At 41.5% G+C, this 26,433-nt stretch overlaps 1 protein-coding gene across 1 annotated transcript; it reads left to right on the top strand.

Annotated features, from left to right (window-relative positions):
• The first annotated feature begins 142 nt into the window (after positions 1-142).
• On the top strand, positions 143-24,456 carry rspo4 (R-spondin 4). Its single transcript, XM_066702071.1, has 5 exons — positions 143-709; positions 10,741-10,929; positions 11,438-11,575; positions 13,220-13,405; positions 21,733-24,456. The coding sequence occupies exons 1-5, from the start codon at positions 631-633 to the stop codon at positions 21,831-21,833; spliced, it is 693 nt and encodes a 230-aa protein (XP_066558168.1). The 5' UTR covers positions 143-630; the 3' UTR covers positions 21,834-24,456.
• The last annotated feature ends 1,977 nt before the right edge of the window (positions 24,457-26,433 follow it).

Here is a 26,433-nt window from a genome sequence, read left to right as displayed (position 1 = left end):
CCACGCATACACGTGTTATTAATCTGAATCCCAGAGAGCCGGGACGGAGGGAGAGAGAAATCTAATAAAAACGGGAAACACCATCGCATGCACAAAACACAGCAGCCTTTACCTTTATAGGGCTCTGGCATGCAATGGAAAAACTCTCCGTGTGACATCTCCGTGTAGTGGAGTGCGGGGTACGGGCCTTTCTCTCTAACGTGTATATATACGTATGGATATGCGTGTACACAGACACGGGCCTTTCTCTCTAACGTGTATATATACGTATGGATATGCGTGTACACAGACACGGGCCTGAACGCGAATGGAACGACGCTATCAATGCTCCGAATCCGAGAGACACCGGCGGTGCGCAGAACGAGTGGGAACGCAATTCATCTAATTCAGCGATCTAGTGTCCCTTCACCGACCTGTGTCGCGAAATGAGCTGAAAGCACAAGCGATTAAAGCGCGGTCGGGGGCAGGCGGCGGGGTGTGGACGGTGAGCAGCTCGGCGCCCCCTCCCTCCGCGCGTCAGCTCACGCACCCTGCCCACCGGAGCCGAGCCGACGCTGCGGACGGGGGGCTGAGCGGGTCCTGTCCGGCGAGTGGCCGTTGCTGTCGCTGTTGTTGTCGCTGGCAGCCCAGATGCATTGGAGAGTTTTCGCACTTTTCTCTCTGATCAACAATGCAGTGATGTTGAGCCAGACTTCACGAAAGCTAAGTGGTAAGGACAAATATATAAAACATGCTATACATACAGACATGCATACATTACTTCGTTATTTAATCAAATACAGTAAACTTACAATATGTGTTATCGTCGACAATGAATACATATTATGAATTGGATATTTTTTTTTCCAACAAAACACGTCTGTGTGGCTGAATTATTATTATTATTATTATTATTATTGTGTGTGCATAGGCTACATACAGATAAGATAAGGTAGATCTGCCTGTCAGCAGAAGCTGAAGCATGTGAACAGGCCGCTGGTGTGCGCGCACAGGGCTGTCATTGTTCGGTCACTGTCTCGCAGTGGTCCCAGTCGCGCGCTCCACAGGTGCGTCTGTGTCGCGCTCCTCGCGCCGCACTCTTGGGTTCTAGAACCCCGCCGGGCGGGTTCTGGACTCGGCTGACCTGCACACGGACCATCTCTCCATCTCTTCTGTCTTTACAGGACTCAATTTCATTTCAACAAACCAGATACACCACCTATTGCTCTATTTATTGTCGCCTTTAATTTTAATAATAATAATAATAATAATAATAATAATAATAAAAAGTAATACAACATTGTATGTCGCACCCATATAAGCAGCTCAAAGCGCTGCGCAAGAAAATAATAATAGAAAATTACAAATAATACTTATTAGTACTAATCATTACTATTATTCTTATTACAAAAAGTCAGTAAAAAATCTTACTATGTACAATTACACATTAATGTTGTATTTGTACATTGCTTCTGTTTCAGAATGACATCTATAGCTATAATTTCCTTCTGTTAAGACTTTGTAAGTCATTACCCTGTATAACAGCACTGCGCAATTCCAGTCCTGGCAGCCGCGGGTTTCAGTTCGACCTCAGGACTTAATTATAGAATTGAAGTCATTATTGGGATAATAAGGTAAATCACCTGTTTATTCCAGGTCTTAATTAGTTTCTGATTGAAAAGTACCTAGTAAACCTGCAAGAAACCAGACCATGAACCCTGGTGTTGCCCAGCCCTGCTGTAAACAGTAGTCTGGAATTAAAGGTGTGTTATTATAATCTTAAAGAGTAAAGGATCAAATTAAAAAATAAAAAGGCAATTACAAGAATCTAAGGTGTTTTTAAGAAATTCTCGTTTACCCCATATATTTATTATTGAATAATTTACATTATTAGATGTGTTTTTATTAGACAGAAAGATAGATGGATAAATAGATGAATAGGTAGGTAGGTAGATAGATAGATAGAGTGCATCCTTTTTCTGCTGCATGGGATTATTGTTTATGCAATATTTGTAATTGTACTGTGAATAATTACAATCAGAAAACAACTAAAATATGTAAACATGTCTATCTCAAAAATATGGGCTGCAATTATATTATATTTTGGTTTAGCTTCACACAGTTAATGTAGAGCTGTTAATGTTATACAACTATTCTGCTATACAGTAATAAAAACGATCAGTGTGGATTATGAATAAGTCTTCCAAAGAGTAAAACATATAAAACAGCAAAGCCAAAGCTATATATTTTACGATTCAGGGTGAAACTCTTGTAAAAAATAATCTTAATTTTATGACTGTTGTAATTATTGATAGTTACATTTTATTGAGTGCATTTCCCATCCTGCATGCGTTGCATACCACCTTAATAGAAATTAAATAAAATAAAAACGTTGAATTTTTTAGATTTAAGTTAGAAACAGCAGCTATTGATTTTGCCATCTGTCAACACAATTTGACTGCCTGTAACCCAGCTTTACACAGAGTTTTATGAGACAGGCTGGCATTTCCCACATAGAGAACAAGCACAGCCCTTGTTAATTTACCTGTCTTCTCTACACCAGGTATTTTGGTCTTGTTGTTATGCTTTTGCTTTTTTTAACAAATTAAATCAAAAACCTCAAACAGCAGAGCATGATTGTGGAAGAGTTATTACTCTGTGGATGGAGCAGATACACACCCGGGTGAGGGAAAGTCAGGTTATCGAAAAGGCAAAAGGCCAGTGAGGGGCAGGCTGTGCTGGGTGAGGAGGAAAGAATGCACTTTATGAACAAGCTGATGAGATACTTGGTACTAAGGGAGTGCAGGACAGATGATTTATAAAAGGAGCTGAATACCAGAGAGAGAGAGTCAGAGCTCTGTATTTATTGGGAAAAAAGCATGAGTAAAATAAGCACATAAATATGACATTGGAATATGAGCAAAACAGCTCAAATGTGTATGTTTGCAACAGATCATTAACATTGAACACACTGAACCTTTACCGAGCTGCATACTGGATTTGCTGGTTCAGAACCCCCACATTGACAGTGTACTCTGATATTAAGCAATCCCCGGATAGCCTAAGTGTTGTGCTGAGTGACGGTAATGGCGGCGATCTCCTACTCCCAACCCTAGCGAAATCATGTGACTGAAGCACAGTAACAAGGGCTGTGGCGCAGTCTCCTCTCCCGTTCAGGGATTTTTTTAAATGTGCAAACCTGTAACTATTTTGCACCGTAAAAAATACTGTCTTGTTTGGATGATCCCTGTGCAAGAGAAGAAATTAAGTGAATATTTGTCAGCTGTTGAAGGCGAAAATACTGTCGAGTAGCGTGTGGAAGCGCTGCAGAAATCCCTTGTTTTCCTAGCATGTGGGCTGGGAGCGCCACACTTTCCTTGTTGTGAAAAGTGTCTAGCCAGACAGCGACCTGCTGGCTGATTTTGTCAGGGCAGAATGTATTTCACATGTATTTCATCCTCAGAAGTGCATTCGTTTCAGGACATCTCACTCAGCTCTCCCTTAGAGACGCAATGAAAGATGTAGTTAAATGCCCCTGTTCATGTTTATAATGTGATATTCAGGTTCCTGGAATGAAAAGTGCTCTGGAGTCTGCTTATGAAGGACAAATCTGTTTGTTTCACGCTTAACAACTAGATGCTCCTCACTGGCCTATAAGATTTCACGGAGTGGTAAAACACAACTATGTTTACTCAACAAACAGAACCACCGAGGCACAAACACTGTGCACAGATCTGTTTATATCTTTCCCGACAGGGCATCTGAATTATGATTGCATCGAGGTTTGCGATCACTAGAAAAACAGTTAGCACATTCGCACCGACAGTGCAGTTGTGCGTGGTGTGCTTTTGCAGAGATTGCAGTACGATTGCATCAAAAATGCGTCCTGGGCATTGTCCATCCACAGCTCTGAGAGAGCTCCACTTGTTGCAGGGCTGTAAGACCAACTGTCAGACCCTGTTTCTTTGCATATATATATACGATTTTTATGATCACCTGGGCCTCAGTCTGGAGCGTTTGTAGGAGCCCACTTTCATGTCTATGGAGGTATGTGCGGAAGCTGTGTTTTATGGCCTGCGTGGTTGGTAGCAGGATAAAGATAAGGATACAGACAATCAATGGCCTGTGCGGTCAGTACAGCCTGAGAACAGAGACCCTGGGCAGCGAGAGGTGAGTCCCCCGGGTTAAGCCTGTAGTTCCCATTTGGAGGGTCTGGCAGTGGGCTAACTGGATGCGGAGGCCCCATCGTTATGATAGAGCTTAAATATGGCATCGTAAACAGCAGGAACTCTGCACTTTTACACGGAAGACACTGTGCTTTACTGTGAAAACACCCGAGTCATTCCACAGTCCTATTTAAATGAAACATAACTCAAATTGTCATGGGTTCTGTTATTTTCAGATAATAGCAGGTCAAGTTCACAGCACAGTCAAATTCCTGTTTGCCTGAAAAATGTTGGTATTTAATTTTTCTTTACCAAATTTAAAACTATTGCCAACCGCTCTGCAGAGGTCTGGAAACTATTACTCTGCAAGAAGAGGCTGAAACTCTAATTGGCATTGATAAGTATCAATGTACATGTTGTACCGAGTATATTGGTTGCAGTCAAACATATTCCAGAGGCCAAAACAGAAAAGAAAGTTGAAAAAAATCACATTATTTATTTCATGACGTTTGATTTTGAAAGTACGGTGAATGTGTACATTGTTCAGATTTGTTATGAGCAAAATGATTCAATTATATTTAACACAAATGCAAAATTCATTTAAAAGTAAGCACACTCACACATATATACATAAATATATACATATCTGTGTGTGTGTGTGTGTGTGTGTGTGTTTAAGATATATTAGGGCTATATTTAGGTCCCCCTTCCAACAAAAAACAGGCAATTGCAGAAGTGGGAGATTGTGGCAGAATACATTGATATGTTGTTGATCTGCTATTACTGAGGGGCGACTAGACTGCTATGTTTCCCCAGCTTGAATCTCTGACTGGCACTTAGGTGTAATTAAGGCCAGCTGATCCTGCCCACAGCGTGTGACCCTTCAGCCCCCGACTGTCCTCAGTCTCCCCTCTACCTGGATATTTTCTATGACATTTTAAATAAACACAGACAACAGAAACAAATGACACATATAATGATGGTCAGCTGACTACAATACCAGAATGATTGTGTTTAAGACGTTGAGCAAGAACCATGGGACGTCATGTGCAGTTTGAAACATTTTCGACAGTTACATTTTACAAGGGGTACAATTTCAGATTATTTTACATTATTATTATTATTATTATTATTATTATTATTATTATTATTATTATTAATAATAATAATAATAGTTATAATAATAATAATAATAATAATAATAATAATAATTTTAAATAAAGCACATATTTGGGTGGGGAATTATAACAATATAAGAAAAAATAATACAAGTAGCTCCATCAGGATGAAATGATTATTATTTACTAAACTATACAATAACAATGTGCAATAACTATTGTCATGTTTCGAGATAACTGGTCTATTTAACCTATTTAAAATACAATATAAATGTATATATAGAATGAGATAATTTCCCATTGTCCTAAAATTTGCTGTACATAAAAGTTAATGAGAGAAATGTTAGGTACAGACTATACTGGCATCAGAAGGAATACAACTGAGGTTTAGCATTTCCAAGCTGTCGCTGAGATCTAGAATTCTGAAGTCTGCCAATGGAGGTTTAAAAAGTCAAGTTACTTTAATATTCATGTGATATAAGGTGAAAATATATTTTCCAATTGTCACCCTGCAAATGTATTTTAAGGACAGAATTATTATCGAGTTATATTAAATAAACACAACTAAACACATGAAAGTGAAAATAAAAAATGCTGCCATAAAAATTTATCTGTTCTCCAAATGTTTTTTCAATTATTTGGCCATATAATTATGTTCGGTTTTAGGCAACTTTTGGACAAGTAACAATTGAGTAGTTAGAGCAGGACACAGAATAATTTGGGACAGATGCTACAATTGACAAAATTAGGTTACTCCAAATACTTGGCAATTTTTAGGATTATAAATAATTCAGGATTAATTAATTAGAGTTCAGTGAAATGAACTCCTTAACCCAGGATGGACGGGGAACACATTAACAGCGGGAACACTAAGGCTGACACCCGTTCTGCTGCTGCTTGTAAAGACTCATCTGTAGCAAAGTAAATAGATGCAAATATGTATTTTGACAAACACGAAAATCTAGCACAGGATTTTTAAGGTTCTAGAGCTGCCGTCTCCCAGCTGCCGTAAAGTGACTCAGTCTACGTATGCCGAAAAATGTATATATATATATATATATATATATATATATATATATATATATTTAAGCATGGTTTAAAAGCAAATCTCTCATTATGATTTTTAGAAGTTCAATATCTCTGTGGTGCCCCAGCAGATTCTTTGCCGCAGAGTCTTAGCTGTAGCTGCAGGGCCTTTGTTGTTACGATGACTTTTGAGACATTTGTAATGTTATTATACATATGCAGTGTAAGCTCTATCTCAAATTAAGGGATTTCTCCAGTGCTTCAAACAGGCAGAACATGTTGATTTTCCTGAGGGCAGCGCACAGTCCCCTCCTATTAAACAGATGAGATAAAGACAGTGTGGGGCTGTCCGGATTGCAAAATCGAACTGCAGGAGACCGAGAGCTTGTGGTAACTTAGTGTAGTGTTGCTGTATACATGACAGGTAATTTGGGGTCAGCAGAAGAAAACAAACAAACAGACAGACAGAGAAATCAAAGAGATAGACTGACTGACAGACAGGCAGCCAGCAGATTCGCCAGCTTTATAGTTTGATCAGAACATACCTATAGTGGTGGTGTAGTTGTTACCTTGTGTGTCAATTACAGTAAAAACTAAACCATGGACTGAGTCAGCAGGACTTTGGATCCCCTTGCCTCAACAGGGGACCGCCCCCCCCCTCCTCCCCGACAAAGGCTGGGGGGTCCTGATGAGAAACATGTGGGCCCTGGACCCTGGGACCCCCCTGGCCACTCTCCGAGGCAGATTACAAAAAAATATAAATATATAAGAAAAAATAAATCCCACGCACGTCTCCATTTTCATCCCAAATCAAGCAGGCATGAATTCACTTCATTAGTAACACATTGTGCAGAGAGTGAGAAGAGATTTCCCCTCTGCTCAAGAGGAGAAGATTAGCAGCACGAAGGGGAACGGCGTATCTGCAGAGCCCCAGCCAAGACGGCATCATGAGCGAATGTCACGAAGGAGGCTAAAGAGCAGGGCATGCGGACTGCCAGGAACACAGAAGAGCCCCAGAAGGACACTATTACTGGTGCGCATTACAGATGTCCGTGGCTGGCTGGCTGTCTGGCAACTGAAGAGGGTTATGGTTAAGCTATATTTCCTATGTTTAATTTGGGTTCAATTACTAGATGCTTCATTTTCAGAGCTTACTATTATCATTTGAATTATATATTATATATTTTAAATAATAATAGTAAGTAAGAACCATGTTTTTCCGGTACTAACTGATCCAATTTTAATCAGGATAGGACACTTTGCAACATATATTTATGTTCCCCTCATTGATATTCTTAAATGCAAGCTAATGTTCCAAAATCCATTTAACTCTCACATGAAAGAAGCAGCAAGCTAGTGTTAAATATACATAATAGTATAAAAATACAATATATCATCTGTATTTTAAAAGTCAGAAGCAGACCACTTATATTTAATGTGGACAAACTAAGACAGTTTAACATCTTGAGAAATCGTAAGCCAATGTTTGGAAACCCTGTGTCACTGAATGTTAAAAGTCACAAAGGGAGGGAGCTGTGACAGGTACTTTGACTACCCTCTCATACTGCTTGTTTACTCACTTCCTAAGTGAACCACACTGACCTGGGCCTGCTGAAGTTGCTCTCTGTGAGGAAATGGAAATGTTAAATTGTATCATAAACATTACAGTGAACAGTGTTGGTGGATCCCCGGTGCCAAATTTAAGGGCAACTCTTACCAGAAACTATGAGTAATGTTTCCTTCCTAAATTACACAGCAGTTGCAGGATGGTATGCTGTACTTATCAAATTTGGCAAAGGCATAAATACAATAAAATTTGCTAAATTATTTAAACTTTCTCTTTTCCCTGATCTGATCAGTGTGTCAGGCCCCAGAAATATACAGCAGGGGAATTAAAAGAGGAGCAGAATACTGTAAGAGTCATCTGCAATGAGAAGCAATACTGAAATTCAAAGAATTGCCTTTTAAATTATACAATAAAACAGCAATAAACAAAAACAAAACAAAATCCATTGCAAGTTCCAGTAATATTCTGTTTAGTTCAACAAATAAATTAAAGCACATTATAATCTTGTAATGTGAATGTTGGCCTGTTCTATCAGTAGAAGCATGAAGAATACTGAATAAGTTCATCTTGACTTCCTTACAGCTCTCAAAGGCTGATTTCCTGGAGCACACATGTCAATGTTCAGTAGGCATTCGATAGGCTTAATTTCTTTAACCACAATAGTAGAGTGATACAATGCAATCGGTCTGGTTTCAATACTCTTCGGTAGTCCATATCCTTCAAATACTATTTCATAGATCTGGAATAGTGAGGAGTTCTCATTTCAGTTATAGCCTAGGTTGTTGATTTTTGCATCAATTAAAACTCTTGCCAAACCCCAATTTATGACACGCAGGTCCAAGCTAAAGCAAACTTTGACCAATGGCAGCAAAGCACAAATCCCATAACCTCGTGCACAATCGTGCTGCAATCTCGTGGACAAAATGGTCTGACATTATGTCAGTGTAGTGGGTGCCGCAGGGACTCACAGGCTTAGAGCCCGCCAGGACAGTAGGTCAATATGAAGCACACTGCTTGGACACTCATGTCTTCTTTAGTTTACAATCATTGTGTAATGTCATGGAGTAATTAAAGGTTGGGGCTACAAAAAAATTAAAACAATATATAAACATCTAGATTGATATTCCTGTTCCATGTACAGATTAATATTCCTGTTGGATGTATAGATTAATATTCCCATTCAGTGCCTGTATCCAGTCGTAAATTGCCTTTCCTTTGTAATCGCCATGTTTGTGTGCGAAAGAAGTGCACATGCGACTGTCAGCCTGCAGACAGCTTGGCAGCCCATGTCCCGTGTCCCAGATCCAACCGGGCTACGTCACCAGCTCGGCATTACATTCAGCACTGGCCTGTTTGAGGCTCCTTAGATCAAAGATTCGCCAAATGATATATGTATATTTTTGAGTTATTGTAGCGGAGAGAACAAAAGAGCTTGCTGCGGCCCTGTTAGCTTAATGTTGGATGAAATCTTTGCGCGTATTCCGGTTGGGTGTAGATGATCTTAAATAACAGTGAAATTCCCAATGGAAGAAATCGCCATGTGGAATTGATTTTGCCTAGGAATTACGTACTGAATAGCGACCTCCCTTTGGAAAATTTTCTCTTGAACCTGAGAATGACTCAACGCTTCTGAGTTTTCTAAGGTAATGAACTAGAGGAGCCAGAATTTATTAATGTAATTCTCAATGTTTATTCACCGTAAATACGTATGCATGGCTGTAGCATTAGCTTCCTGGAGAGAATGATTACCCAATAGCTGCAAATAGCTGGAGATAATAGATACATACTGGCAACCCACACGAATCTGCAGTTTAGGGATAATTTTTGAATAGGGGATAAAATACCCAGTAGGCTACCAGCAATAAATAAAGCACTACATCAGTAGAAATGTAATTACAATCAATTATATGATCTTCGATAGTGGGTCTGGTGATGCAAAGTCTGAGCCAAAACAATATATTAAAAAATGAGAGAATCCAATACATAGTTCAGTCTGTGTTTTGTCTGAGTAACTGGTACAGGACTGCTACCCCTAATCCCCTCCACCCTTGCCTGTCATTCCTGAGCAGCGCACAGCAGTCAGTTAATTCCCAGATAAACCCAGGCGTGCACTCTGCTGCAGTGAGGGGAAGCAGGAATCCTGTTGTGGTGTAACTAGAAATGAAGTCCAGTTTCGTTTCTTGGCTGTGATAACGGGCAGTTGAGCCCTCCTGCTTTCAAACCCTGGCTAACCTGGCTTTCGTTACCGCAGGGGCTCCGCTGCCAGTCTGGTTTGGTTTTGAAGGAGCTCCGCTCCGAGCACAGCTTTCATCTTCCTCTCTTTCAGATTAAGCATGAAAAATCTGAAGAAGTCGTAAACCTGGCCTGTAAAATCTGACAACACATGTCTGTGGCGGCCGGAAATGGCCCGCACCTGGGCTGCACCGGCCTCAGAGACGCTGAAGGGAACAAGGCTCCCTGCGTGCGGGAACTCATCCCAGCCTTTTGGAATTATGTTGGGTTCCGATTAGTACAGATACAGATCCACATCAGGACTTAAGCTCCTAAATCTCTAAATTGTAGCACCACCCAGCAGTGCGGTCTATCTGCCAATGGTATGCTGTGCCGACTGCTATTAAACAGAAGAGTGGTGTACCAGCTTTCCCCACCTCCTGAAGACACCTGTGTTTAGATCTTCCCCTGCACCTTAATTCCACTCACTGTAAGTTGTAGATTGTTAATAGGCTGTCGTTACCCTTATGAATATGTACAAGGTATCTGCCTAATAACTAGCATAGGGTCTGCAATCCCCAGAATGCATGAAAACAGAATTGGTAGGGTCCCAGGAACCTGTAATCAAGAGTACATGAGTACGTGAGTCTGATGATGTGCCGATGCGTTTCAGCCAGCAGGGATCTGTCTGAGGTCTGTAAGGGCTGTCTGGAGTGCTCTGGAGACAATGGGTGCCTGAAGTGTCCGGAGAAGCTGTTCCTATTCATCCACAGGGAGGGGATGCGGCACCACGGCTCCTGTCTGCATGCCTGTCCGGCTGGCTACTACGGCGTGCGCGGCCAGGACATTAACCGCTGCATTAGTGAGTACACCTTTCATCAGCTCCTTTTCCCCTACTATAAGTGTCACTGTGTTATTTTTCACAACAATGAAAACTGAACAGAAAACAACAAGAGCTTCGATCTGGAGTTTCAGAGACTGAAACAAACGTATTAAATAGTATTATATGCTTAAATGCCAGTGCTTTCTGTTATTACATTGTTATAAATGGGCTAATCTGCTGTAATGCCGTGGACTGTGGTATGGACACCTACTCTTGTTCCCTGAGACCTGGCTCAGGTTTCTACATGCTAGAGCTAGAGAACAGTTCTACAACACCATAATAATACTCAGCAAAACATGCATAAGGACTGGATTTGAATTCATAATCAACTACACTGCAGGAATGCTCCATCTACATGTTAAGTTTATATTCAGAGTACGCATAAGGTTTCCATTCTCTGAATGTGCTGTTTGCACATTTTGTTTGCACCATTCTGCACGTGGACAACGCTGAAGGCTTATTTACATATTTCTATTGTGTGTTTTAGAATGCAAGACCCCAGACTGTGAGAGGTGCTTCAGCAAAGATTTCTGTATGAAATGCAAAGAAGGATTCCAGCTGTTCAAGGGAAAATGCCTGACCAGCTGCCCAGAAGGCACAATTCCCCACCTAATGGACTGCATTGGTAAGTGCTCCACTGCTTCATCTTTCATATTGTGATAGCTGATGTTTTATATTATCTGCTTTGTGGATTGGTACGGTACTGTTGAACCCCCAGAAATGTCAAGCCAATGTTCACGTTCAGTATGTTAGCAGCCAGTCAGATCACAGCTGAGTTTTTATTACAGTCAAATGTCTTGCCAGTCAAAGGACTATAATGCAAGTTTATCCAGCAGGACACAGTGAATTATACAAGTGAGCACCCATGTGTGTGTGTGTCCCCTTAGGGGCAGCAGTGCAGTAGTAATTATAGGTCTCTGTAAATCATCTCCTGGTTCAGACCTGGGAAGAACTGGTTCAAGTTAAGCAAATGATCAGTTCAGTTAGCAATGAAAACCAGAAGGCCCTTGAGGACGGGAGCAGAGGTGCTCTGTCTACTTTATGAGGTAGTTTACTGCCGTTTCCACTGACCCCAACATCAGGTCATATTTGCATGGGTTAGTGTTGCTGCTCGAGTATATTCCTGGTCTCGTGTGCTGGAATTTGCAGTTGTACTGCACTAGTCTGTGCTGTATTATTGATTATTGCATTAGGTAATGTTGCATTGCATTTGTTATTGTCATTATTATTTATTTATTTGCAGATGGCCTTATCCACGGCGACTTACAGTTTAAACAATAACCATTAAATTGCAGTAATACAGTCAATACAAAATGCAATGTAAGCATTACAAAAGTGCAGTTGTACAATCAATACAAAATACAATAAGCACACATCCTAGTACAACGAGGTGCAGCCATAATACAGTTAAGTCCTAGGTATGTACTAAAGGGAGGAGGGGTATAAGAGAAGTCGCAGTAAAATAACAGACAATCCAACAATACTTAAGAAAGCAGGAGCATAAGGAAGCATAGTTAAATAAAGTGCATAATAGCAATAGTGCTGAACAGCTACAAATGATTATTCTGTTGTATAAGAGGTACAGTCTGAACAGATGTATCTTGAATGATCACTGGAAGGTGGTCAGGGACTGTGTGGACCTGACCTCAGTGGGATGGTCATTCCACCACTTAGGGATGAGGGTTTAAAAGGAGTGGCTCTGGAGGAAGGAGAGTGGAAAGCGGCACAGCTAGTCTTCTGGTGGATGGGGTGTAAGGAGAGATGAGGGTCTGAAGGTAACTGGGTGCAGTCTGGTCGAGACAATGGTAGGTAAGAGTCAAAGTCTCTGGATTTGTGCTGAGAACTGGAGCCAGTGAAGGGAGCGGAGCAGTGGAGTAGCTTGTGCAAATCAAGGCAGAAAGGACACCAGACGAGCAGACGAGTTCTGGATGAGCTGGAGCAGGCAGGTAGAAGTGGCAGGCAGGCCGGCCAGGAGGGAGTTGCAGTGTCCAGGCAGCAGAGAACCAAGATGCGGATAAGTAGCTAAGTTGAGTAGTTGGTGAGGAAGGAGTGGGTACTGCTTTGTTGCTTAGGAAGAATCGGCAGGTGCGTGTCAGAGTTGAGGTCATTGAGGTAGGAAGAGAGTCAAGCCAGTCAGTGACAGCTAGGAACATGCACATTTTACACCATTATTTTTTACATTTTCTTCTTGAGTGTTAGTCACCTTGGACAGATAAATCAATGATTTTAGTAATATTAATAACACTATCTGTGTGCTGTGCTGTGACAGAGGGCTGTGTACTGAGCGAGTGGAGTGAGTGGAGCTCTTGCAGTCACAATGGGCTGAGCTGTGGTCATCGCTGGGGGGTCCAGACCAGGAGCAGGGAGCTGTCCAGGACCGGCCCCGAGGAGCCCAGTGTCTGCCCGGCACTCAGTGAGACGCAGAACTGCCGGTTGAGAAAGAGGTGTCCCGGAGGTAAGAGGAACTAGAACACAGAGCACAGAACACAGAGCACAGAACACAGAACACAGAACACAAGAGCACAGACCACCAGAACATACGAGACCTTCCTGAATCTCTGAAAACCGCAGAGGAAACAGGCAGGCTGCCACAGTTCTGTCAGGTGGTGAAGTGCTCTTTCTTGTGTGCTCTCCTCCAGAGGCCAGCTGGCTTCTTCTTGAAAAACCAGGGAAAGCCAGACCCAAGCCCTCTCTCCAAGGTGTTCCCACCAGCAAGTCCTTATCACGACAGCCTCTGCATTTCAGATAGCTGAAGCTTCGACTCACATGGTCCATATCAAATCACCAAGTGTAAGCTCTGGATCCCTTTCGTCTCTCTGTGATTTTACAGGACTATTGCACCGTGCAGTTACTATTATCTTATATATACCATATGTACATGGCTTCACAGCCTACAGACCCTGCAGAAAACAAAGAAACAATACCCCCCCAAAACAAACTTTCGGAAACTAAGTCCGTGTGAGCGAGGAGAATTATTCTCACATACTTCTAAGGGCAACAGCAAACAAGCCAAGTTTCTGGATGTCCCGTACAATATGTTTTTTAAAAACAGAAAACCATTCTTCCCATATTTATTAAAATTTAAAAAAAAAAATGTTTTGGGTAAGGCATGCTTGAATAATGTGGCAGCTTCTTCCTACTGAGGTTTCAGTTCCAACCTAACAAATCAGGTTGATTTGAACCTAACACCTACTGTACAGCTCTACATTGCCTTACTTAATTTGCATTTTTGAATACACTTTCCATGTCAAGTCATTCTAATTTGACATTCCAATTACGGCGATCAATTTCTGGGAGGAGCTCCATCTCAACACCAGATGGTGGAGCACTGATGGTGTGGGCCTGGCCTGCGTGGAAGGGCTCTGATACAAAGAAGTGTCAGTGTGTGTGTGAGTGTGGGAAAGGAGGGGTGTGCAGTGATTTATACAGCATGAAGTGGCTACACTGTATGCAGGCCATTTCTCCAGGGCTCACGGGATGTTGTTTAGTGCATGTCGTGAATTTCCCAGGCATTTCTCCAACAGTAACACCAGTTCACAAAAGATGGAAAAAAACACCGTAATTATGCACATCTGCATCGCAGCAAAGTGAACCTGCTCCATGTGAAGGTCTTCTGAATCTGATTGGTCATTTTGCTGCAGTGAAAAATAAAACCATTCAAAGTAAAGGACATTTAAGTGACTTTTTTTATTTGAGGGTCGCTAAAGCCCTGTAGGATCAATTATCCGATGGTAGCTCTGGGAAAACTGTTACAATAGCCAGTCTTGTTCCACCTTTGCAGCTGCTGTGACTTCATTTGTTTAATCTCTGTGCTTCAAACACTCTGTCCCAGAGACTGAGGAGCACCAATAGACTTTTTGTCTCCCAGCCAAGGTTTCAACATGTGCCGTGCTCAGGAGAGTGTATATATAAATATCAGTCGTACATATATAAAAATACAAGCCACATTACATCGCACGCTTCCATCAGGAATGCTGCTCTATCTTTGCAGATCACTGAGTATTTTTCTGTGCCGACTCTACGCTGGAAAACATTTGTTCTCTGCAATTATCATTATCAATGGCAGATCAGATGTCCAATGGCATTAAGAAAAAAGTGAAATACAATCTAAGTTACTTCCATTTGGAGCTGTGATCACGAGGGCTTAATAACACACATGTGTGATGAAAAGACACTAAGGCATTTTGTGAAATTCCTATTCTTGGACTAAAGATTAGTTTTTGTTGCTATTGATATTGTTTTCAGATGATCCTCCACTCCTCCCTCTCTTCATTTCACATTTGTTATTAATAGCAGACTTTTGTAATAGGGGAAGTGAGGGGAACCCCTTTAGTTTTGGGTTGTGTGTCCAACTTCCATCTGTACAGAACTTCTCTTCACAGCTTAGTGACACACACATATATATATATAAAAAAAAATAAAAAAAAATAAATATATATATATATATATAAATATGTCAATATGATAATATTTATTTTGTTAAATATTTCCACAATAGCTGCCTTGGTAAGGCAGTCTGTTCAATGTTACAGAAGGCTAATTACTGTTGCTCAATGATTTAACGACTGCTATATTTTGGCAAATGGGATCTGATCGTGCTTAGAGAATCCAATGCACAAGCCAATATTTATTCACCTTGTGCTAATTATTGGAAAACACTTAAATGCTTTTCCCCAAACATAAACATTTGGGTAAGGTTTTCAACTCATAGCCATTGAACAGTCTGAGTGAAAATCAGCATATAGGGTAACAGGGCTCACATATAGGCATTACTGGAGTTTGTCATCTGCTGAGGAGAGAATCAGAGCTGGCATTTATGCTTCTGCACAATACATTGGGTGATTATATACGGTCACCATCTGGGGCTGGCACAGGCACTCCAGTCGAAGCCAAGGCATGGGAGGACTGCTGGGGAGTGGAGGACATGGCGAGGACATCTCGTGTGTCATGCCCAGGATCCTCCAGACGTGTTTACACCAGGAGGTCGAGGCTCAAGACGCTGATCAGTGATGCAGCAGCAGGATGGAAAGCCACAAAGCCCAGAGAGCCGTATTGAGTCGCAATGGGTGGAGGGGAATTGTTTTCTTGTTCTCTTCCAAACTCTGTGCACTTGGTGCACAGACATTACAACCAGGAATTAGAAACTTGATGTTCAGCTGATTCTATGAAGCTGTATTCATAGCCAGCCTTTGTAGTTGGATTCTGGAGAAACACAGATCTCCTCATCCTCACTTTTCCTCCTTGGCTCTAAACACAGCTTAGCAGCCACACTAAGAGAAGAACCACCACCCATCCCACCCCGCCAAACACAGAGACGAACCACAGCTGACAAAATATCACCAGGGTCACGACCAAACCCTTTAAAATGGTCTATTCCATAATTATTTTTTGTTTTTGTTTTCTCCTGAATCCTCTGTGTTGGTATAGTGGTTTATGGTGCAGATTGGGCCATTGTGTGTCAAAGCTTAATTGTCTCATCCATCAGCTGTGCTTTGAGAGCCTCAGCTCTTGTGGGAGGAGAGCTCACACTGAAGAGCGTGGTCACCGGGCCGGCTGCTTCTGCAACCATTTAAAGATGCGCTTTTGATCACGATGGGAATGTCACGGGGCACAAAGCTCCGGCTTCATCTTAAGCGGGGTGATTTTAGCAAATATAAATGATCCCCTTGTACTTCATAACTGCCATTTTTGGTGTAATTCCGATGTAAATCTTCAGAATCCCTTGAGAGAGAGAGAGAGAGAGCAAGAGGAAGAGAGAGAGAACAAGAGAGAAAGAGACAGAGAGGAGGGGGAATTTTTTTTAAGTAGTTGCAGAATGCCGCTCGGCCACACTTGTGTAAACGATACCTGGAATGCATCTTAGGCCATGTGTGTGATGGGTTCATTCGATCAGAAACAGACTGCAAGAGAGAGAGAGAGAGACAGAGAGAGAGAGAGAGAGAGAGAGAGAGAGAGAGAGAGAGAGAGAGAGAGAGAGAGACAGAGAGAGGGAGAGAGAGAGAGAGAGAGAGAGAGAGATCGCCACACATGTGGGGAACTGGATGAGGGAACATCTTTTGATTGATTTATTCTGCATTTGATTCTGCGCTTGTAATGCTTTGAAGGTAACAGGAAATCTATGCGGTTTGAATGGAAACCTCTCTGCTTTGGATAACCCCATCCCCTTCACACACACAATACAAAGCACACATAATACACACACTCACAACCAGTCAGTTCATTTGTGCCCCGTTACACTTCACCAGACAGAGCAGAGATTGCCCTGTGAATTTATTTACTTAATAACACAGAATAATCGAACAATCCATGAACAAGCTTTTATATATTGTAATTATAATTATTTGTATAAAATGCATTGAGACTATATTTAAATATTGTTCTGAATTGTACATCTTTAGGATGGTGATGTTGTTGTCATTTCTGTTTTGGCGAGGTGAACGAGATTGTCTCTAAGGTCGCCACCTAAGTTGTTAATTTTCCTGATGGTTTTAATGATCTTAATTGTATGAAGTAATGTGCATGTAATATATATATATATATATGTATATATATATATATATATATATGTATATATATATATATATATATATATATGTATATGTATATATATATATATATATATATATATATATATATATATATATATATGTATATGTATAAAAAGGTGAAATACCCTTTGGTTGACTCCACATCTGTGATCAGTACAGAATAATCTACTTAAGTGGAGTCCAATAGTGGTCTCAAACCATATTTTCCTAATAACAACATTAAAACACTGATCTTAAACAAGCAAATCAGTTACAGTAACCAAAACATTTCATTTTAATGAAAGCCACGTGGATCGACCTTTTTCGTCTGTTTCAAAGATGTTGACAACCTAACAGCATGACCTCGATCTGAAATGACACACATATGCTACCTCACCCTCTGTATGGGGCAGTGACCTTTTAAGCAGGTTGTGTGTCACAAATCTCACTAATCGCTTGTAACAGAAGCAGGTTTATGGTATGCTGCTGAAATGTTAATTCGCTTCCTTCTACAGCAAAGTCAGTCGGATCAGGCATCAGAAGCGAAGTGAAAATCTCTAGACTTACGCACTTCTTTGAAAGAATACAAAAACATGTCAATCAAAAACAGAAAGAAAAACAAAGCAGTTTAAAACAAAATGAAACAGTCCGATTTCATGGCAGGACTTAGTAACTTCCTATGAGTTGGCACACATGTGTTCTGAGTCTCGGTTTCAGCGTGGGGATGTTGAGAGAGGTGAGGTTGCACGGTGTTCATGAGAAGTGACTGCTCGGCTTTGTACTGACTGCTGCTTGTTAGTACGTACCACGCACTCCCCACGTGTAGCTGTATGGCTGGGCTGGAGTCAGGCTGTTTGGAGGAAGCAGTGTGTCTTCGGTGCTGTAACTCTCAGAAAGAGCTGTGTGTCAGCGCCTGCCGCGTGGACAGGAATTGGACCCAGTTCATACATGCAGCTTGGTCAGTGCAGACAGTTGACTTGGTGAACAGAGAGTGCCTGTCCCCGTTGTTAACACTGCGTGCGGCGACGCAGACTCACTGTGCTGTCTCTGGCACGGCCAGTCTGCATGCCATAACCACCCCTCCCAGCTGCAGTTCCGTTGTGGCCGGAATCAGCGGTCAGAAGTGTGGGCTGCGGCTGCATCTGTGCTTCTAACTGGGCAATTTGTAGAGAGAGACAGAGGGTGTGTACCCTTTGTTTCATGTCATTAGGGTTTGGGAGAAACTTGTGCTTATCCGTACCTTGCTGTGAAGAAGAGGATGCTTAGCTTCCCGAGAGTGGTAGCTCTTACTGGCACCATACGACAAGGGAAGGTGGGGGTCCTGCACTATCTTCAAAGTGTGCCCTCCCCGCCCCCTCTCGCAGCCATGTCATCCAGCACTCTCAGAGATATTAGTTTACACCCTCCTGCCAACCACTAACTCCCCACCCTCAGCACAGTGGGGCACTTCAGGACAGCAGGGTCCCAGCTAGACCCAATTACTTCGCAATCATCTGCAAACTGCCTGCAATCAGACTGAACTCTGTACATCACAATGCCAAATCATGTTTAATACGGGCCAGATGAAAAGTCCAGCCTTTCTGCTTCAAACCAGCGCATAGGAGTGATTCCACTGGGAGGTTAAATCTGGGAGAAACTTATACCATGACATAATAATAATAATAATAATAATAATAATAATAATAGTTTTACTTCATCTCGCATGTGCATGACCTCATATTCAGTCATTTTGATTCTTCTCATGCTTTCAAGTTCCCTCTCTGTCAGGTAGAAAAGCGGCCCTTTTTTTTTGTGGGAGTCGTGCATATTCCTGGCCTGCATTGCCAAACTGTGCCAGTGCTGACCAGAATTAGCCAGTAGAGACAGCTGTGCTCAGGCTGGGCTGGGTTTTCAGACAAAGCACCCCAGCAATCACTCCTTACAACAGAGAAGGAGATTCCCAAGAAAAACTCTGCTGATTCATTCAGGATGGTTTATTTATATTTTATTTTAGTGAAATAAAGCATCATTAGTGTGAGCCTAACATGTTTTTTTTACATTTCATTTTAGTCTTCATCTTTTGCCAACAACTCTCTCCTTTTAAAACTGCCTTTGAAAAGCTGGGTAAATTGTGCAGACTTTCAGACAAAAGCTACAGACCAAGAGAGCCCACACAGCAGCCCATAAAGTAAACACACTCTCGAAATATCATGCGAAGTACAACAGAGAGTCCCATAACAGCGCCTCTCTAGCTGTGATTGGCCTGAGCCTCGATACTCGAGGACCCTGAGGTCGTTAATAACGAGTGCAGCAAGTAGGTATTACACACACATGCAGGGACTGTGGGCAGACAGATGGGCTGCAGTCATGATTGATGTGTTCTGTCTTTGATGAAAATCATTTGTTGTTAGTTAGTGCAGAGAACAAGACTGTGCACACCCATTGCGATCCCTGATTTCTGGCATTCGTGTGGAAATTGTTTTCTGTATTCGTTCACATTGCCTGCCAGTTGTCACTTCTGACCTTCCTGCCTTCATTCCCAGTGCAATTGGCTCTGCAATTCTGTGAGACCGCAGCCTCGGCTGGGCCGTCTGCCGGCCGTGCCCACGAACCCAGCCATCAGGAAAAATTAAAAGATAAAAGAATGAAAGTTACACAAGAACACGGCTCAGTCTTGACTTCCTTATGGTCTTGATTATTTGTCTCCTCTGGATCCACCTGAGAAGACCATCTTTTTTATACCTTTCACATTGAATTCATTTCTATTCCTCCTTGCCAAAAATGCTTTTGCCTTCTAGACCTGCTATTGCCTGTGGAGCAGTATTGTTTGATGTGCTGCCTGTTCTTCCTACACTCCGTGAGAACGTGCCAAGAGATGGGCCGCAGTGAGCACTGAGGAGCGGTCCTAGCTTCATATGGCTGTCCTAGCTAGTCCTTAAAAGGCACATTGCAGGTGAACCCTTCTAGAGCAGCCAATACAACCAAGCAGGTTTTTGATACAACCTCGCGACCTGGACCTCAGATTGCCCCCGTTTGAAACTCGAGCTGTCTGTATCCAATGAAATATGGCACCGGGTTCTGTGCTCTGGCAGATATCCAGAGAGATGCGGATGTGAAATTCCATGCACACAGAGGGAGCTGATTTTGTTTTTATGGCGGAGGAATTCGAACTCGTCTTCTTGCCCGACTGATCTCTGGCCCCTGTCACTGAGATTCCTGAGCTCCTTTGTTGTCTTTGGAAAGCCACATGTCTCCTCTATGTGGGATAACTGTCACCTCATGGTCTTTCCTGTCTTCACTTGGCAGAAAGAGACAGAGGGAGCTGCCTGGTTTCCTGGGCCTGTTGGGACATAGCTAACCTGCATGACCCCTCCAAACCCTGATTGCTTTTGTGTGGCGCACAATGTGGAAAGTCTTCATCTGTCCTGTGGTTAACATGGAAAGAGCAATAGGCAGAGCATCATGACAACAAATCGTAATTAACTATGATTTAGGGTCCTGAGGATGCTCTCCATGGGACACACGGAGAACTATTTCTTCCTCTCCTGAGAAGACAGCATCACTGCACATGGAAATCGCATGACAGACCTGTGGCCAACTGCTCAACAAACGGCAGCCATGTTCCCTTCCCAAAACCGCAGCGCCTTCATGGGACACTAATGAGTGCTTATTTTATTTTTATGATAACCTCATTAAGGATTCTCAAAAAATGTATTTTGTTCCTATTTTTCCACTAATCTGTCCTGGGGACGTTGGGGCAGGGTGGAAGCCACGCTTTCCCTTTTGATTGACCACATTTAATATCTCGAGGAAACTCTTCATAATTCAGATTTGTTCCGAACCCATAAATCCCTACAGACTACTGTCTGTCAGCTGACCACAGAGACTGGGAACTGGGGTTTGTTTTTGAGTTGAAATCGGACAGGGGCAGCTCTCTATTAGTATTTACAGCCGCTGTGTCGCCACTGAAAGCATCTTCACAGAGCTGCTGAAGTCTGGCTGACTGTGTGACCTTCAGAGCTGTACCTTTCTGTGAGGCTCAGTGTAAATCTCACACCACAAAGGGAAGGTTAGGAAATCCAAATCGAGTAGGTTCGTTCTTAAAGCCTGAAAAACAAACAAACAAACAGACAGACAAACAAAATAAATCCCGCAGTTACGTATCTGTTCCTTCAGTGTCTGGGTGTTGACACATCCCTACACTGAACACAGTGGCTGTCAGCACCAGGGTTGCTGTGGTTTGTGTTGTTGTTGTTATTGTTTTTGTTTCCCACAGAGAAAAGAAAGAACGAGAGGAAGAATGGGAAAAAGAAAGGGAAAAGACAGCGGACGCTCCAGAGCAACTCCACGGTAACAGAACCTCCCTGGGGGACCTAAAGTGGACGGATCGGTGGGAGCCTGAAGCCAGGGGCCCGTGCAAGAGCTGGTTACTTGAATAGTGCTGGTGTACGACTTTTACAGGACGGTAACAAGGATAGACAAATCGGAAGGCATTGCTCTCTTTCATACAGACAAGGACACGGACTGTATTCCCCTGGATTTTGCAATTCATTGTTCATTGTTCTTTACTCCCCCTCCCCAAAACAGCAAAATAAATGCTCAATGATTCAGAAGCATGTTTAAAAAGCCCAATTAAAATCTCAACAACAGAATAAGACACACTAGGGCCAAGGAGTTCGTTGCTTTGTCTCCGTCCTGTATTTTTTTCTACTCTTTCTTATTCAGTTTTTATTAACTATTTATTTATTTTATTTTTATACTTTGCAGACAGAATTTTAGGTGTTGCATCCTCCAGTACATCAGTCATCCTAGTTTAAAAGGTGCAGTTAGATTAATAGTTCCCTAAATTCATCACTATCTGCACAATGCCCGTTCTGACTACAAAGGCAGATCTTTTTTTTTATTTAAAAGAATAGGAAATACATAAATAAACTCTCCCTACAGTTTTGACAGCATCTTAATACTTCAGTCTCACTTCAGCATCTTGACTCCAAAATGCCAGGGACAGACTGACATAGAAATTATTTTGGACACCCTTGTCATTTCTTTCATTTGACTTTCAGTTCTGTGACTGAGAACACTGGCATTTTTACTATGATCTGAAGCATGAAAACCTGCAGTATTATAATATATATTCTCTATATAAACATGGACACATCTATATCTATATCTACATATACTGTATACAATTCCTTAATATTTTTATATATAATAAAAAAAAATAAACAGACATATAAAACTTATTTTATTTTCTTTGCTTCCAGATAAAGTATTGAGTTTAGGGTTGAAAGCTGGGCAGCAGGAGGATTTAGTGAATTACAGTGAAAGTCAGAAAGTCAGGAATCATGACTGAGGAGCTGCTTCTTCTGCTCCTGTTTGTTCAGGACTGAAAATATTCATCATTAATTGCTTTCCCGTTTAATGTGGCAAATTTAATTTGTGGCTCTGCAGTCCGGGAAGGATAGCAAGAAAACAGGCCTTCTTTTCTGTGCACAATAATTACACCGACATTACACTTCAGGATGTAGAGAGGACGCGACGTGATGATGTTTTCTTAATGTATGGAACTGAGTTGGAATTACAGCACATGTACCTGCAGTATGTATATTGTTTTATCTATTCCCACTGTAAAGGGACCGCTTTGGCGTGTCATCCCACCGCTTCAACCACAGCAGGAGAGCAGGGCTGGGCTTTGATCGGTGTCTGACCACACCCACAACCACAAGAATCTCAAAGACTCAAGGGCCAAGTCGGTACAATGTGGTACAGTCTAGTATGGTGTGGTAAAGTGTGTTATTTGGTGTGGTGTGGTACAGTGTGGCACAGTGTATCTGAAACTGCCCTATTGGACGTATATGGATTTTTTTATAGAAAATAGAAAATGTTATCCGGAAAAGGGTAATTAACAAACTTAAACTGAATAGAAAATGTAAAAATAAAATAAAATTTGAAAAATACAAAACAGTATAAATTATTTATATTTTTAAAATATGCAATCCAGATAGATGTATTTTGATATTTTTAATAGTAATTTTTTATCACCCTTTTTTAAGGTTTAAGGTTTTAAAGATGGAAACCAGATGTGGTATATTTGTGACTTTTTATTGTGATGATGTAGATTAAAGGAATACATTATTTTATGGAGTTTTTTTGGCATTGTTTTTTAGGGTAATGTTTCACTTGTTGACATAACACACAGGAATGCATCTGTTGATTGAGATTCCTGATAAGATGATTGCTTACTTATCACAAAGCTTATCACAGTAACAACAATTAAAAAATGTACCACAACAAATCTGTGAAAAAGTGGCTAGAATGTTTTCTTTAAATAACGTAAAAGAAATTGGGTGTGTCAAAATCCTTCCCGAGGTTCAGAGATCATTTACAAATTCAATATCAATAAAGTCAGATGTGTTTAAATATTGCGTAAATTATTCTGATATTTTATTGTGTTTTTATTGTTTGTTTGTTTGTTTGTTTGTTTTAAGCATAAACATTGTTTGGCATGTAACATGTACCGTTGTTCTTATGTTTTTGCACATATACAGGGCTGCTAAATGAAAAATAACTAAATACCAGTGAAATTCCCTCCAGGATGATAATTTGAAAAGGTTCAGGTCAATACAGACAATGTTGTGTAGTGAGAAGACTTAGGCCATTTCACTCAGGACTGCAGAGTGGAACCAGAGCTGCAAAACTCATTATGCACACAGGAACAACACTGTTGATTGTCTACTGTGACTCCAGAAACATTTAGTTATTTCTTCTAAGTAGTGTTGCATATTCAGTGTATTGTATTTAAAGCCTTTAATATATAGTATATGGATATTTTTAATATTGATTTTGGATCAATTATTATTATGAATACTTTGTTTACAGCAGATCTATTTTAAAACAAATGTTACATGGTACATCATGATTGCATAATATCTGCCACGTTTGTGGTTTAAACCATACAAACCATTTATTTAACGGCAATAAACTAATTTAAGAAAAGTCACTGCAGACTGGTGCTTAATTTTTCTTCACTTCATGCCTATTTGAGTAGAATTGTGTTCTCCAGTATTTCATTGAGTTCAGATGGTCAATGCCAGTGGATTACACATTCACAGAATTAAAATTGGATGTGACAGCAGCAGCAACAGAACAAGTGGTGCTTTTCTGAAGACAGAAGTCAAGCAAAGAGCAGCAATAGCAAAAGAGTGAATGACATCATGGCTACAGACTGGAGCGCATACCTAGCAGGAGAAACAGGATGTGAAGTGCCAGACTTGAAAGGGAAATTAAGTAGCATGCTCTCGATGCCAACACAGTCAGACTATCTTACTTAATTAGCAACTGGGCTTATAGACTTATAATTGGAAGGCATACTGATTTAAATAGCAGGGCTGCAGCACTGCCCTCTAGCAAATAATCAGAGGGCACCATGGGGTTATAACAAGCCCAGTCTATGTACACCATTAGTCAAAATTATACTGTAATAGCACTAAGCTAATGCCAAGCCACTGCGCTTAAACCAATTTCTCATAAAATGCTCCCTGCGGAGTCTGCTTAACAACATGTTCCTAATGAATAAAAACATTAAGGAGACACACGAGCATGTAAATAAATACTAGGATATATGTAACTAAAGTAAATCAGTCCTGTTTGAGAGTCAGGCAGGGTGTCATTTTCTTTTAGAACTTTTCCTCGTTTTCCTTTGTTTGAATTATCGGGTTTGATTGCTAGGATTTTGGGTGATTGAAATCTACATGCTTTAATTAAACTGCAGTGCACTCCTGCAGAGTTCTGTACCTACAGCTGGGTAGTTGCCCCTTGTCACAGATGCAGACATAATATATAGATGGCTCTCCAGCTCACCTTCTGTGTTTTATACCCACTTCACTCCATAGCACTCCCCTGCACTGCTGAAAAGGGCCACGGGGTAACATTCTTCTGTCATAGCAGGCCAGTGGAAAGTTGGGAAACAATCTGAACTTGGGAGAATGAAAAGGAACACTCTGTTCCTGACCACTGGAGTAGTGGCCATTGATGGAAGACGCTTGATTTGAGAATGCACCAACTTTGGTCCTTTGTGGGATTAACGAGTGACTATAGCACCCCTTTGTGGCCATTCACTGTACTCTGATTATTCAAGACATCTCCTCCGAATAAACTCTTGTAAGCGTGGAGTGGACAATAAAAGGTATCCCATGTGATTCCTTATGAACCTGAAGACATGGTAGTGCTATTATTTAATATAGACAACAAGACAAATGTGACCAGTCAATCAAAGGTTTATCTAGTAATTATCTGCACTGTGTATACAATGGTACTGTGGCTCTGACAGAAAGGACTCATCCAAGTCCAAATTTGCATTTTGCAAATTATTTCCCAGATGCTGATGTGGCCTCCAATCAGAATAGACAAACTATCTCCCAGTTCTGTAGGCAGTGATGAATCTGAAGATTTCTGCCTTTAAAACCTGCAGGACCAGGGCCAGCCAGTGCTGTTACGCATTAACCACACACACTCGCACTCTCACACTGGAACAGAAAGGCATATTCATTCGCACTCCTCTAGGGGGCACCCCAGTGCAGAATGAGCACCCTTGTGTCCCAGTATCAGAAGGCCCTGCTCAGAAGAGATCCTCCCATCTACAGGCAATACTGTTAAGCACCACTAGATGGCAGCCTCAGCCCATATTACCACCTCTGCAGCAGCTGTCAGGAAAGCCTTCTACCCAGCAGACTGTGCTTTGTGAGGAGGTGTCTGGTGCCTCTGGTTGCAGTGCTCCACCCTGGCCTCTGACTGGCTTTCATAGAGGTGCCCACTCAGGATTGTTGTGAGTGAAAAAGGAAAATGCCTTTAGGTTCTGAAACACAGAGGCATCCAGGTAAATGTACCACAGAGGCCGGGGGAGCTGGCTGTGAGAACCAGCCCTCACCCTCCTGACCGCAATGAAAAGCACTTCCAGGACCACTGTGAAACTGGTCCA

This window comes from Amia ocellicauda, chromosome 4 (assembly GCF_036373705.1).
Source record: "Amia ocellicauda isolate fAmiCal2 chromosome 4, fAmiCal2.hap1, whole genome shotgun sequence".
Classification (NCBI taxonomy): Eukaryota; Metazoa; Chordata; class Actinopteri; order Amiiformes; family Amiidae; genus Amia; species Amia ocellicauda.
This window is presented reverse-complemented; position numbering and strand designations above follow the sequence as displayed.